The sequence below is a fragment of the Aphelocoma coerulescens genome, chromosome 27 (genome assembly GCF_041296385.1).
Source record: "Aphelocoma coerulescens isolate FSJ_1873_10779 chromosome 27, UR_Acoe_1.0, whole genome shotgun sequence".
NCBI classification, from domain to species: Eukaryota; Metazoa; Chordata; class Aves; order Passeriformes; family Corvidae; genus Aphelocoma; species Aphelocoma coerulescens.
In genome coordinates, this window is record NC_091040.1 from 2688887 (window position 1) to 2701106 (window position 12220).

At 51.1% G+C, this 12220-nt stretch overlaps 1 protein-coding gene across 1 annotated transcript; it reads right to left on the minus strand.

The window, feature by feature from the left end:
* Positions 1-372: 372 nt before the first annotated feature.
* Positions 373-7713, minus strand: CCR7 (C-C motif chemokine receptor 7). The gene is made up of 3 exons (XM_068996439.1): positions 7689-7713; positions 2757-2806; positions 373-1450 (listed from the first exon to the last, which is right to left on the minus strand). Exons 1-3 carry the CDS (start codon positions 7696-7698, stop codon positions 386-388), a joined length of 1125 nt encoding a protein of 374 aa, XP_068852540.1. The 5' UTR covers positions 7699-7713; the 3' UTR covers positions 373-385.
* Between the last annotated feature and the right edge of the window lie 4507 nt (positions 7714-12220).

The window sequence follows — 12220 nt, forward strand, 5'->3', positions numbered from 1 at the left end:
AGCAAAGGTGATGCTCCTGGAAGCTCAGCTCCAAACGACTGCTGCACCAACGTCTGTTTTCTCTTGTACTTGTCACTTTTAGGGTAAATGTTCTATTTTGAGCATTTCTCATTTTGACAGGGAAAGAGTAAGCTAAAGGTGAAATGACAGGAGAAATTGTAGACTCACCACCTCTCCCTTGCTTTGCTGTTAGTGACAACTCTATTGTAAAGTCTCTCCACTCATGGGATATTGGCCAGCAGTCCTCGCTGCTTGAAACGGGGAGGCTGCTGGATTTTCCCCTCACCTTCTCTGCAGTGTGGCAGGTCTTGCTCTGCCAGGAGTTCAGCCTAGAGAAAATGTTCAAAACCATTTCAGCTCAGCCAAAGCACGCCTGGAGCTCAGCTCACGGGGAGAAGGTGGTGGTTGTCTCTGTCTCCATGGCAAAGGAGGACCTCTTGTTGTCGCGGCAGGTGGTGAGCTGCCAGAGGCGCTCCTGGCTCAGGCAGCCCAGCTCCTTCAGCAGCTTGAAGAGGTCGGTGCGGAATTTGACGCCAATGAAGGCGTAGAGGAACGGGTTGAGGCAGCATCGGAAGCAGGCCAGGGTGTAGGTCACGTCATCCGCCACATCCAGCGTCTTGCTCTCCTCACACGAGCTGGTCTGGTTGAAGGCTGAGATGGTCTTGGCCAGCATGACGCCGTTGTAGGGCAGCTGGAAGACGACGAAGACGATGACCACAGCGATGATGACCTTGATGGCTTTGTTCTTCTCAAAGTTGCGGGCCTGGAGTAACGTTTTGATGATAATGAGGTAGCAGAAAGACATGACCAGGAGGGGAATTAAGAAGCCAAACACCATTTGGGACACTTTGATACCAGTGTTGAAGGTCTGCAAGTCATGAGCAATGATGGAACAACGGGGATTGCTCTCTGAGTTGTTCACACCACTGTGAACCAGCTCAGGGATTGAGAGGATGAAGGCCAGGACCCAGATGAAGACACATGTCACCTTGCTGATGAGTATCATCCGGGGTCGCAGGCGGTGGGCCGAGGCAGCCTGGACGATGGCGAAGTACCTGTCAATGCTGATGGACAGGAGGAGCAGCATCCCGCTGAAGAAACTCATTTTGCAGATGCAGTAGACGGCTTTGCAGGCAAAGCTCCCAAAAAGCCAGTGCGTGGCCGCACTCGTGGCCCAGAAGGGGAGGGTCAGCAGGAAGAGGATGTCTGCCAGAGCCAGGTTCAGCAAGTAGATGTCTGTCATGGTCTTCAGCCTCTTGAAGTAGATGTAGGTGAGCATCACCAGCCCGTTCCCCAGCAGCCCCATCAAGCAGATGAGGCCGTACATGGCTGGGAGGAAGGCAGCACGGAAGTTACGGACCTCCTTCTTCTCACACAGGGACTCGAACATGCTGTAGTCGATGGTGGTGTTGGAGTCGTAGTCATCAGTGACATTGTCCCCGGCACAGATCTGGAACAGGAAAGAGAAGAGTGTGTTGGGACAAGGACTGTGTGCCTGCGTGGCCATGCTGGGAAGGGAGCCTGGAGAGAAGTCCCAGGGAGTTCCCAAGTGCAGGCTCATGCCAACATCACAAACAGAGCTGACGTGACCTTGTGGCTGAAAGTATTTCCCATAAATATGTGAGGTTTGGGGCTTTTCGGGGGGCTCCAAGTGGGAATTCCACCAGAAATGTTTAGTGCTCAGCCAAAGCAACACCTGCAAACCCTCAGACATGTGGCAGCTTTCCAGAATGTCCAGGACCTGCCTCCAGCTGTGTGTATACAGCTGCCTCTCAGATAAAATGTGAGAAATAAAACGTTCTTCAGCTAAATTAAAAATCAAGGAAGGTGTCAGTGAGACCGTGAGGAAGTGAGGTGAGTTCAGCAGAAGCTGTTTCCGTGTCAGCGCGGACACGGTGCTGGCATCTCATTCAGGCCCCTGATTTCAGTTCTGATTATTCTTGTTTCATCTTCCTACACTCCCATAACCTTCGGGGCAGACAGAGCCTGCGGTATCTGTGCCCTGATTTTTGTGACTTATTAGTCTCCAGAACCTTCTCCCCATCGCACAGAGATGAAAGGTTTCCCCTGGATACCCCCACCCTTTATCGGTGAGCATCTTGGTGCTCTCCATCTCGGCAGTTTGGCTTTCACCACATCCTGCCAGGCTGCCAGCAGTGAAAGGGAGAAGCACGGGCTGCTCTGCCCTGCCCTCAGGCTGAGCCCCATGGAGCCCCACGGGCTGGGGGGTGGCCGGTGCTGCCGAGGGACCAAGCCCCTGGTTTGGGAGCAGGTCATGGCACAGCTCCATGCTTGGGGTGCTCCTTGCTGTGCCAGGGGACTGTGAGCAAGAACAGGCAGAGGAAGATGCTGAACTCTTCCTCCTTGGGCACATCCCTCTCCAGTGTTCGGTCAGAGCCTGGCACCTTGACCAGGAATTTGCAGGGAGCGGGAACCAGCTGCTTGCTGCAATCAGTGTGGGGTGCTCCTGTCTGACCTGGAAATGCTCATTTTGGGGCTAAAAGGGGACTCCCACAGCCCAGGCCATCTGAAAATCACTGCATTTGTCACCATTTTGCTCTCCTTCCTTTTGTTTCTCTTGTTTGTTTTTCTGTAGCTGGGCTCTGCTCTCACCTCCCACAGTTCGATCCTGGGGTGAGCAGCTGTGTCCTCTCACTTTTCTGGGACTGTGGGTGGCTGCTCAGAGTTTTTGAGATCTCCCTTTACCCACAACACAAAGCAGCTGGATTTCAACAATGTTGTTGAAAACATCTTACCTGAAAAACAAGCGGCAGGCTGAAAACAAGGGTGACCTTTAGCTGGTTGCCTAGGGAAGAAGGAGATACTGTGTTAGTGGCTGAGTGGGGGTTTCCACACGGTTCCCACTTTGAAAAAGCAGTGGATCATGTTGACCATGGCATTGTGAACCTTGCAGAGCCCTCACCACTGAGGAAACCAAAACCTGGGGAAGATGCCAGCAAGATAACCCAGGGTCATGGACGTTACTGTCAGCACCGGTGGAGTCTCAGGAGCCCCCCTCTGGCTTCATGGAATCATAGAACAGTTTGTGTTGGAAGGGACCTCTAAAGGTCATTCACTCCAACCCCCTGCAGTGAGCAGGGACATCTTCAACTAGACCAGGTTGCTCAGAGCCCCGTCCAGTGAAGGCTGAGAGCTGAAGACTCTTAACTCGGGCACAGTGCACCCATTTAGATTTTATCCAATGCTTTTCCCTGCAGGCAGCCAGCAGCCTGTTCCCTTGTGTCTGAGCAGTGAGGGTGCAGCTTAATCCATGTGAAAACATCCCGCTGTGAGGGCCATAAATCTGGCCCAGCTGTTCCTGTGTGGTGCCTGGGCTGTGGAGAGGAGAGCTCAGCTCCCCATGGGACAGACAGAACTGGAACTGGCTGAAATTTATTGCTTGTCTCTAAATGTCAAGAGTTGCCTTCTGCTGCCTTGGGATGTGAAAATAGAGGATGCTGACAGCTGGGAGGAAAAACTGAATTCAGAGCCAGGTGTGATGGTGGTGAGAGCAATCTCAGCCAAGCAGCTCTTCCTGCTGTGGTTAGCAGGGCTGGGGCCAGGGAAAGCTTTCTCCTCACTTGTTTTACAGTTCGTACCAGCATCTACCTCAGGTGGTTGCCACTGAAAGTTGCTCAGCTGGAAGGTGTCAGTGAGAAAGCCCTGGGCTCCACTCTGGTGTGAACAAGAGATGTGTCCCTCCCTGAGGGGTGCCTTCACCCACGATGTCCCTCCAGGCACTGGCTGGTCCCTGCAGCCCCTCACTCCCTGAGGGTTTTCTGCTCTAGGGGCCGTGGGCAAGGAGATGCCTTTGGCTTTCAGCTCCTTATTCCTCCTAGAACTCTGCCTTGCTCCTCATGGCCTGGTTGTTCATGAATGTGGCAGATTCCTGTGCTTAGTGTCTGCTGGACACAGCTCTGCTTGGTTTCTGCTTGGTTTCAGTTTGGAGCCTGCTCTGCCAGGCTCCTGCTCACATTGTACCAGACCAGGATGATGAACTTCCACTACAGGTAACTGCACACATTGCACCAAGTCCCCATGTTAAGTTGCATGCAACAGCTTCACTAATAACAGATAGTTACTCCTGTACCTGTGAGTGGGGATGTTTTTTATATGTGAGGTTGATGTGTGGGTGAGAGATCCTCAATCACGTGTGAAAAGTCATAGTGCTCATCCCCAGGCCTGTGTGAGAGCCTCCCCTGAGGTCTTCTAGAAGCTCTGTCTCACCTTCCCCCCTCATTTTCATCTTTTATGCTCATGCAGCTGTGTACTCAGTTGTGGTTGTCCACCCCTCACTTTCTCCAAACCTTCCTGGGCGTAGCTGAAAGGTTCCCTAGGGAACCCTTAGTGCAGGTGACTCAGGAGTGGAGGAGAGCAAGGTTGGGACTGAGGGGTGAAGTGAAGCTTCTGGCTGTTCTGTCCAGCCAGTGGCTTTCACTCTGACCAGCCCCAGACTGCAGGAAGAGGTTTGGTGTCTGCTGTGGTTGTCTCCCCTTCAAGCTGCTCCCCTGCTTTTGCATATGACACAGGAAATACACTAAAAACCCCAAGGATCGAGACCCACTAGATGGGTTTAAGCAAGCCCAGACTGTAACTGCTCTACCTGCCTGGGATACAGGCACGAGGTCCCTGAATCTGCAAACACCATAGCAGCCTTTAGTCTTCTGTTCCACCTTCTGAACAGCCTGGTTTCCGGGGACTCCTGGAGATGGTGCTCCTGGCTGCCTCTGGCTGGGTGATAAGTACCTGTGCTGGTAGCTCAGCCCCACAGGCAATTACCCCTGTGGGTAAAGCTGGATAAGAGGCAGAGAAGAACCACCCTCATTACATGGAGGAGAAGCACCCACCTAAACCAGGCTCCACCAGCTCTCCATGGCTTGGTTTGCAAACTCCAGGTCCAGCCCTGACTTAACCTGACCAGGCCCAGACTCAGCCCTGGTTAGGGCTCCTTTGCTCTGTTCTGTTTCCTTATCACCCTGTGAAGGTCTAGAAAAACAGGCCTGAGAACGTGACTCAACCAACGCCTGAAACAGTTCAGCCGATATCATTCCTTTGAAGATCATCATAGGTTTTTTTCCTCCCCCTTCTCAGTTGCTGTTTCAAGTGTCTTAAATGTCAAATGACTTTTCAATATGAAGAAAGCCTGTGCTGTTTCTGCCCCTCTTCTGTGCCCCCACCTCAGATTACACGTTTGCATAAGCACAACCAGAGAGGCCCTGCTGCCTCCAGCTCCCTCTGCACCAGTTTGAGCACGTTTGTGTCACTGGTTTCAGTCAGACTGGACAGGACTTGCATCTCCCCAACTTGTCTTGTGGTCTGGGGCAGTGAGCAGACGCAATTATCAGGACATGAGTTTTGCTCTGCAGTTTATCAGGCAGTTTAGGTACATTCCTTTCCTTTTTCTTTTTTTCACACCTCCTGGCAGTTAGCTGCTGTGGGTATTTTCTTAAAGTTTTAAAAGTTTTGTTCCTCAAAATATTAAGGAAAAAATAACCCTCCCAAAAGTCCCTGCAGCCAGTTGCACTAGAAACCTCATTTATAAAAATACACCAAAACCCCACCACAGCAAATGAGTCAGCTTGGCCTTCAAGCCCCGTGTCAGCCCCCACGTCTCTCAGCCTGGAAGGTGCTGGTTTGAGGCCATCCTTGTCCTGAAGGACCTGGAAACAGGTGGAAAGGGGAATTGCTCCATGGGAATGAAGAAAGGAAGGAAGAGGTCTGTTCATGGCAGTGGATGGGAACCCCTCAGTTTTACAATCTTCCTGCACAGATTAAGCACAAGGTGCGGGATTCATCCCTTGACACCTGTTGAGCTGTTCAGGCTCCCTCAATAGCAAAGGGAAAGAAACAGGTGTTTTTAAGCTGTGGTTCAGGTGCTCTGGGGTGGGCACCTGGGGCGGGCACCTGGGGCACAGCTCAGGCTGTGAAGAGTGGGTGAGTTTGGACAGGTAGATCCCTCCCAGTTTATCTGGATCTTCCTCAGCACCAGCTACTAATTGTCAGCAAGGTAAGAGCAGCTGCAGGAGCAGTGAATCCCCTCAGGTGAACCCAGAAAGGCCTCTGGCAGTGGAAGTATTTGGTATCAGGACACCTGCCTGGAAGAGGGGAGAGACACAACGCTGAGGGTGGTTGATCAGATCACACAAATGACTGGGGCAGCTCATGAGGGTCTGGCTGCAGCTACAGCTGAGAGATGCATGAGAGCAAAGCAGGTGCTGGGAATGCTTTAGGGAGCATTGGCAAAGCTGAGCAAACCTGCTCTGGCCAAACCCTCGTGGTGAAAGAACGTTTTTTGGCCATCCAGAATTGCAAAGTGCAGGTTCCGGTCTCAGCACACGTGTAGGCAGTGAGTAACCTGCTCTCTGTGTTTTATACATGTACCAGTTTCTGGTGCCCCTTCACCAGCAGTACAGGAGGCTTTTGGGGGAAGAACCAGGTATTTCTGAGAAAAGTTAATCATACTTAAGCGATCTAATGACTATTGGCAGTTAACAGCCTGTTCTCCCCCCTTCCCCTCCTCAAAACTGGCAGAGGAAAGACACTGTCATCTCGGGAGCGAGAGGACCCAGCGAAACCCAGTCATGCTCTTATTTCATGTGTTCACTGATCTATCACAGAAGAAAGTTAATAATTATCTACCTCTACTCCTTTCAGGAAACTGTGAATCAAAAGACAAGATAAGCAGAGAAAAGCAAGTCGAAAATTTCCTGCTGAATGAGCCAGTCGTGTTTTAAAGAAAGCACCATTGTTGTGCATCTTCCAGGGAAATGAAATATTCCTCTGAAATACAATAGTAGGACAAAAAACCCCAAAGCAGGAACATTATCATAATCTTGTCAGGTTCTCACTAACACTTTCTTTGCCCTGTCATGACTAACCTTTCCCAGGAGCTGAGTTCAGCTGCCCCCAGACACTGAACCCCTTGGAACAAGCAGCCCACAAAGTGCCCACAGGATGATGCAGAGGACAAAAGTTTAAATGAGAAGAGTGATGGCTGGTGGGCCGCTCCAGCTGGGTGTTTGTTTGGATGCAGGGATTCCAAAATCCAGGAATTTCCTAAGCCACTGATTGCCAGAGGCTGTGAGGAGACATCCAGGAGGAAGAAGACTCCCTTGGCCCATTCCCCGCTCCAGTCTGGAGGGTCCTGTGGGACCTGCCCCCTCTTTTCCCTGCATCCCCCAGAGCTTCTTGGCATCCCTGGAGCATCCCCAGAGCCTCCTGCCTCCCCCAGTGTTCCTGCAGATATTTCTTAATAGAAATAATTTGCAAAAGACTGGATGGGCTTATCAAACAACCTCAGCTCTTCTTGCTCCCAGTTCCCTGATTGATTCACTGAATTAAAACATTGCCAGGGAGAGTGTTCTCTCTCTCTTTTTTTAAAAATTAAGAACACCGAAGAAAAGGTGTGAATTATGAAAGATTCCATTTGCCTTGGAACAAAAGGGCCCCTTAAAATTGCCTCCCAACCTCTTTTTTTTGGTGTTTGTTTCTGAAGTGATTTGAGGTTTTTGAGCTTCTAAAAGAGAACTGTCCATTTAAAAAAAAATAGTAAAAACGAGGAAGATGAAAGTCTTTTATACTGTTTAAATACTCTAATAGAAGTGCTCCACTCCTGTGTCACAGGACAGGGACTGGACATCATTAATAAAGCTGAAGACACAGCCAGAGGCTGCAGCCCAGGTACTCACCCCCATCCATGGTGTGGTTCCAGCAGGATCCAGTCACAGAGGTAGCGAGAGCATCACCCGCTCCAGCGCCGCCTCCCCAGCTCCTGCCAGGGACCCTCCTCGGGGAACTCTGCTTTTATACTTCCTGCACCCTTGTGAGGAGATCACAGGCACCCTGATGTCACTGACATTCAGTAGACCCTCCTCCTCCTCCTTCTCATCAGTTCAGAGCTGTGCTGAGCTCTCGGGGTGCTCAGGTGCTGCCTTGGCGTGTTCCGCACACCCAGAGCTGTCACTGACACTCGGGGAAGTGAAGTGTGCTCTGCTTTTGAACTGGCACATGAGAAATGGTCTGTGGTAAAGGAAACAGGGGAAGGAGGCCCTTTCTTACCTCTCCTCTCCGCAAAACCTGCTTCATCTGTGAGCCCTCAGTGCCGGAGGAAACAGAGGATCCCATCCCATCTACCAGCCATGTTTTCGGAAGGGTGTTCAGGTTGAAAAGTTTCAGTGCACAGGACCACTCATGGCCAACAGCCCTTTGCCCTTCTCCCTCGCTACACTCTCAGCAGCTCAGTGACTTCCCCCCTTTCTCTTTCTGGGTATTTTGTGTATTTTTGTCTTCCCCAAAAGGCTCTGCCCTTTGTCAGTCTCATGCCTTCCCCCAAGGCAAACCAGTGGCTTTCGTTTGGTGGGTGTCAAAGAGGACTCTGCTCTTGGAACCCCTCAGACAGAGGGGTTGTTCCTCTGACAAACATCTCCAGCTCCTCACAAACTCACTTTCCTCCTAGGCCAGGGTCACCTAGAAGTGATACCTTTGGCATCTTGTCCTCTCCATCTTCTTACACTCTGTCAGTACTGTTACTGCAGGCAGGTGGAAAAATAGGGCATCACAGGATGGAATCCCAGCCCAAATTAAATGTATCTGAAGTGGAGGATAGTTTTGAGGCTCCTGTGGATTGTCTTAGGTCCTTTATGAAGACCCAGATCCAGTTTCAGACCTTCCTTTGATATGGTCCCAGCCCAAATGTCACTCAAAATCCTTCCCAGTGCTTCCCTCTTAGTGCACCAGTTCTGGCATGGTTCTGAGCCCACTCTGGGGTGCTCAGGGAACAGGGTGCTGGGGTACTCCGGGGCAGGATTTTGGGGTGCTCCAGGGCAGGGTGCTGGGGCTGCAGAACTGTGACGGTTTTCCCCTGCCCACACAGGGTGACCCTCACTCGCGCTGGTGCTGAGTGCGCGGCACTGACTCCTCCGCACCTCGCCTGGCACTTATCTCAGACAGCAGGTGCTGTTCACATCTCTGCAGCTATTTATTGCTCTGTTTGCCTTTGCTCACCAGGTATCCAGGCAGGTACGCTGCCTCGAGAGCTTTATCTTGTAACCACTTCCGCCAAGGAAGACCAGAGATGAAAGACTTCCCTTGGGTAGCAGCAGAATACCCGGAATCAAGGGGTGTAACAGGGCCGTGAAGGCTTCACACAGGGTCACAGCGCTGCCTGGGGAGCCGTGGGTGTGCAGAGGGGGCATGGGCCTCTCGGGGTGCTGTGTGCTCACCCTGCTACAGGGAGAGGCACCAGGCAGCGTCCTGGTGGATCCAACCCCAGGTGGATCCAACCCCAGGTCCACCCTGGTTGAAGCCAAAGGCAAGAGAGGGGAGGCAGGCAGGTGGTTTGCAGTTTGTTTCCTGCACATTGTCCCAAGATTCAACTTCAAAGTTTTGGTGCATGCCAAATTCTATGTTGTCAGAGCTCATTCAAGCAAACTGTTCTTGTTAAAAAGAATGGGAATATTTAAAATAAACAATTTGCTGTCAATGTATGACACTGAACTTCTTGTACAGTCATGTTTTATACCCTGGGAGTTCTCAGAACATTTATTAAATTTTTGCTTCATTTGATTGTGTATGTTTGCAGCCTGTTTCATGCCTGAGTGATTCCATCTCTGACACATTCCCTGAACCTGGGTGCCCCATGAGCTGCTTTTCACAAAACTGGGATCCTGTGATCCTGCTCACATCCTGTGAGCAAACAGACCAAACTCAGTGCCAGGCCTGAGCTGTGCCCATGAAAGCCATTGCACTGTGCTACTAGAACCTATTTGTTATCCCAAAGTTAATTAACTAGATAAAAAGAATCAAATTACCAGGTATTCCAGTCCCTGGGTTCCTCTGCTCCCCTCCAGTGCCCAGGAAAGTGGAAGTCAGTGATTGAGACCTGCTGCCCAGGCTGCAGCGGGGGCTGGGGGGCAGCTTTCATCGATAAACTTCTCAACAAAAGTTCAGTTCCTGATAAATTCCACAGGAATTTGCTCAGAGAGATTTCAGATCAGCTCACGTTGGTTCCACTTGAACTGAAGTATTGAGTTGAACTGAATTGAACTGCGTAATCTTGAATTGTCCTGACATTAAATTGCAACTCACTCAGCAATGGAATATCACAAGGAAGTTTAGCTCTGTGTTTCACATCCCTGGCCTGTGTCTAAAACTGGAATTCCTGTGGGATGTCTCAACACAGTCTCAGAGACATCCTGAAGTGGGAAAGATCCCAGAGCTCCAGGAGAGGGGTCCCAGCTGGCATGCATGGGCTGGGGGAGCTTGGAAATCAGAACTCAGGGCTTTGTCTAAGGAGGTGGAATTTGGTCTGAGAGAAGCACAACATGTGATGTTCTTACATGCTGGATTCATAATCTTTTGGTGTTTTCCACCAGTTTTGCTTTAGGTGATTTGAGATGGAAACACCGACTCTGTCCCCCTGTTCCACCCTTTGGCTGATATGAGCCATGGGAAGGTTTGTCCCCATGGCTGGAGGAAGCCAGAAGTGCCCAGACAGAAGCATTGGTGAGTTCAGGGTGGACCTTTCCCAGCTGCACTTCCCAGTCACACTCTTGCACTGACGTCAAGGAGGGACCCTGACGTTTGTCCTGCTGCTCCCTCTGCCTGGCAGTGCCAACCCAAGGTGCCTGGGATGTCCCAGCTCCGGCCTTGCTCCTGCCCAGACCCTGCCTCTGACGTTTGGGGACATCCAGGGGGTTGGTGGTGGAAGTCAGCAGGGTTGTTCCAGGGGGGTGTTGACGCTGTTGTTCCTCAGGCAAATATAAAATAGCAGAAGTGAAATCGTGAGTAAATTCCTGACCTTAAAAGTGGCACCGAACTGGGATTCCTCACCCAGCAGAGTTCTTTGAGCCAGTGTAGGGGATGCCCTGAGAAGCATCTCGTGATTGTGATCTCACCACCAGGTTATTAACAGATTCTTATCCTTTGGAGGGAGGAAGCAGTCTGTGCAGCGCCAGGCTCTGATTGGGATGCACAGCTGCCCGTGGTGGTCAGCCACACTGGGGAAGGGCACACCCAGTGTCTCTGGGAATTTACCTGCTTTGTGCCCACATCGTGTCCCAGGTGATGGCCTGGCTCTCCAGTTCTTTTCTGAGAGAAAAAAAAAAGATTTACCAAATTGGCATGTGCCCTGCACTAAACAGTTGGGCATCAGCAAGAATTTCTTCATGGACAGGGCTGTCAGGCATTGGAAGGGGCTGCCCAGGGAGGTGGTGGAGTCTCCATCCCTGGAGGTGCTCAAGGAACGACTGGATGTGGCACTCAGTGCTCTGGGCTGGGTGATAAGGTGGGGATTGGTCACAGGTTGGACCTGGTGACCTTGGAGGTCTTTTGCAACCTAGATGGCTCTATGATTCTATCCCATGAAAGCAGCTCTCTTGCCCTGGAGCCCAGGAATTGAGATGTGAGGAGGGAAGCAGACCCAGAGATGCCAGTGGGGAGGGGTCAGGCTGTCAGGGACAGCGGCACTCCCCTTTCCAACCCCAGGGTGAGAAGGGCAATCTGGGTGATTGGCCACTGACCACATGCACTGCTGGTCCCTCTGTCCCTCAGGGCAGGGCTGGGCAGCTTCCCATGGGATCTGCTCCCTCTTGTCTGCCCACAGTGCCCAGGCTGTATACAGAGGGGCTGTGATGAACAAATGGATCGTTTCGGGCCTGAACATGAAGGAGACAGTGGTCACCTCAGAATGATGGGCAGGAAAGGAGAGGTGATTAAAAAGGGGAAGAAAAGCTCCTGGGATGTTAGAGAAACTGTGCCGGGGGGGCTTATGAGGACCAGTTGTGTCTAGAGATGGTTTGAACCTTCCCACCCAGGTGGCAAACTGCTGGGCAATTCCCACAGGATATCAAACACTAGCGAGCAGGGAATCATTCAGAGACATAACAAGATATGGTTTAGGGAGATAAAGGGATATTGATTAAGGAGATAAAGCATTATGACCCATAAAAATAATTGAGAGTTGAAGCGTCCCTGGCCATGCAGCAACATCCTTCCTGCCAGCTGTGTTACCTTGTTCAAAAGATAGAGGGTTTAACACCAACCTGCTGCTGTCTTTGGATGAAAACTGGATATAGAAAGCAGAAATAATCCCATCAGTGGTTGCTCCCAGAAGAGCTCATCCAACCTTCTCTGTTACAGATCTGGCATTTCTCATGCCTGGGATTAAAAAAGTGTAATAAACCCATGATGATGTGACTTTTCACTCGGTTTCTGTTATTGT

Bases quoted from the DNA above. Each gene is read 5' to 3' on its own strand.
- CCR7 (XM_068996439.1), bottom strand. The intron at 1,451-2,756 runs GTAAGATGTTTT...TTCCTGTTCCAG, and splicing joins GCCTGCCGCTTGTTTTTCAG to ATCTGTGCCGGGGACAATGT.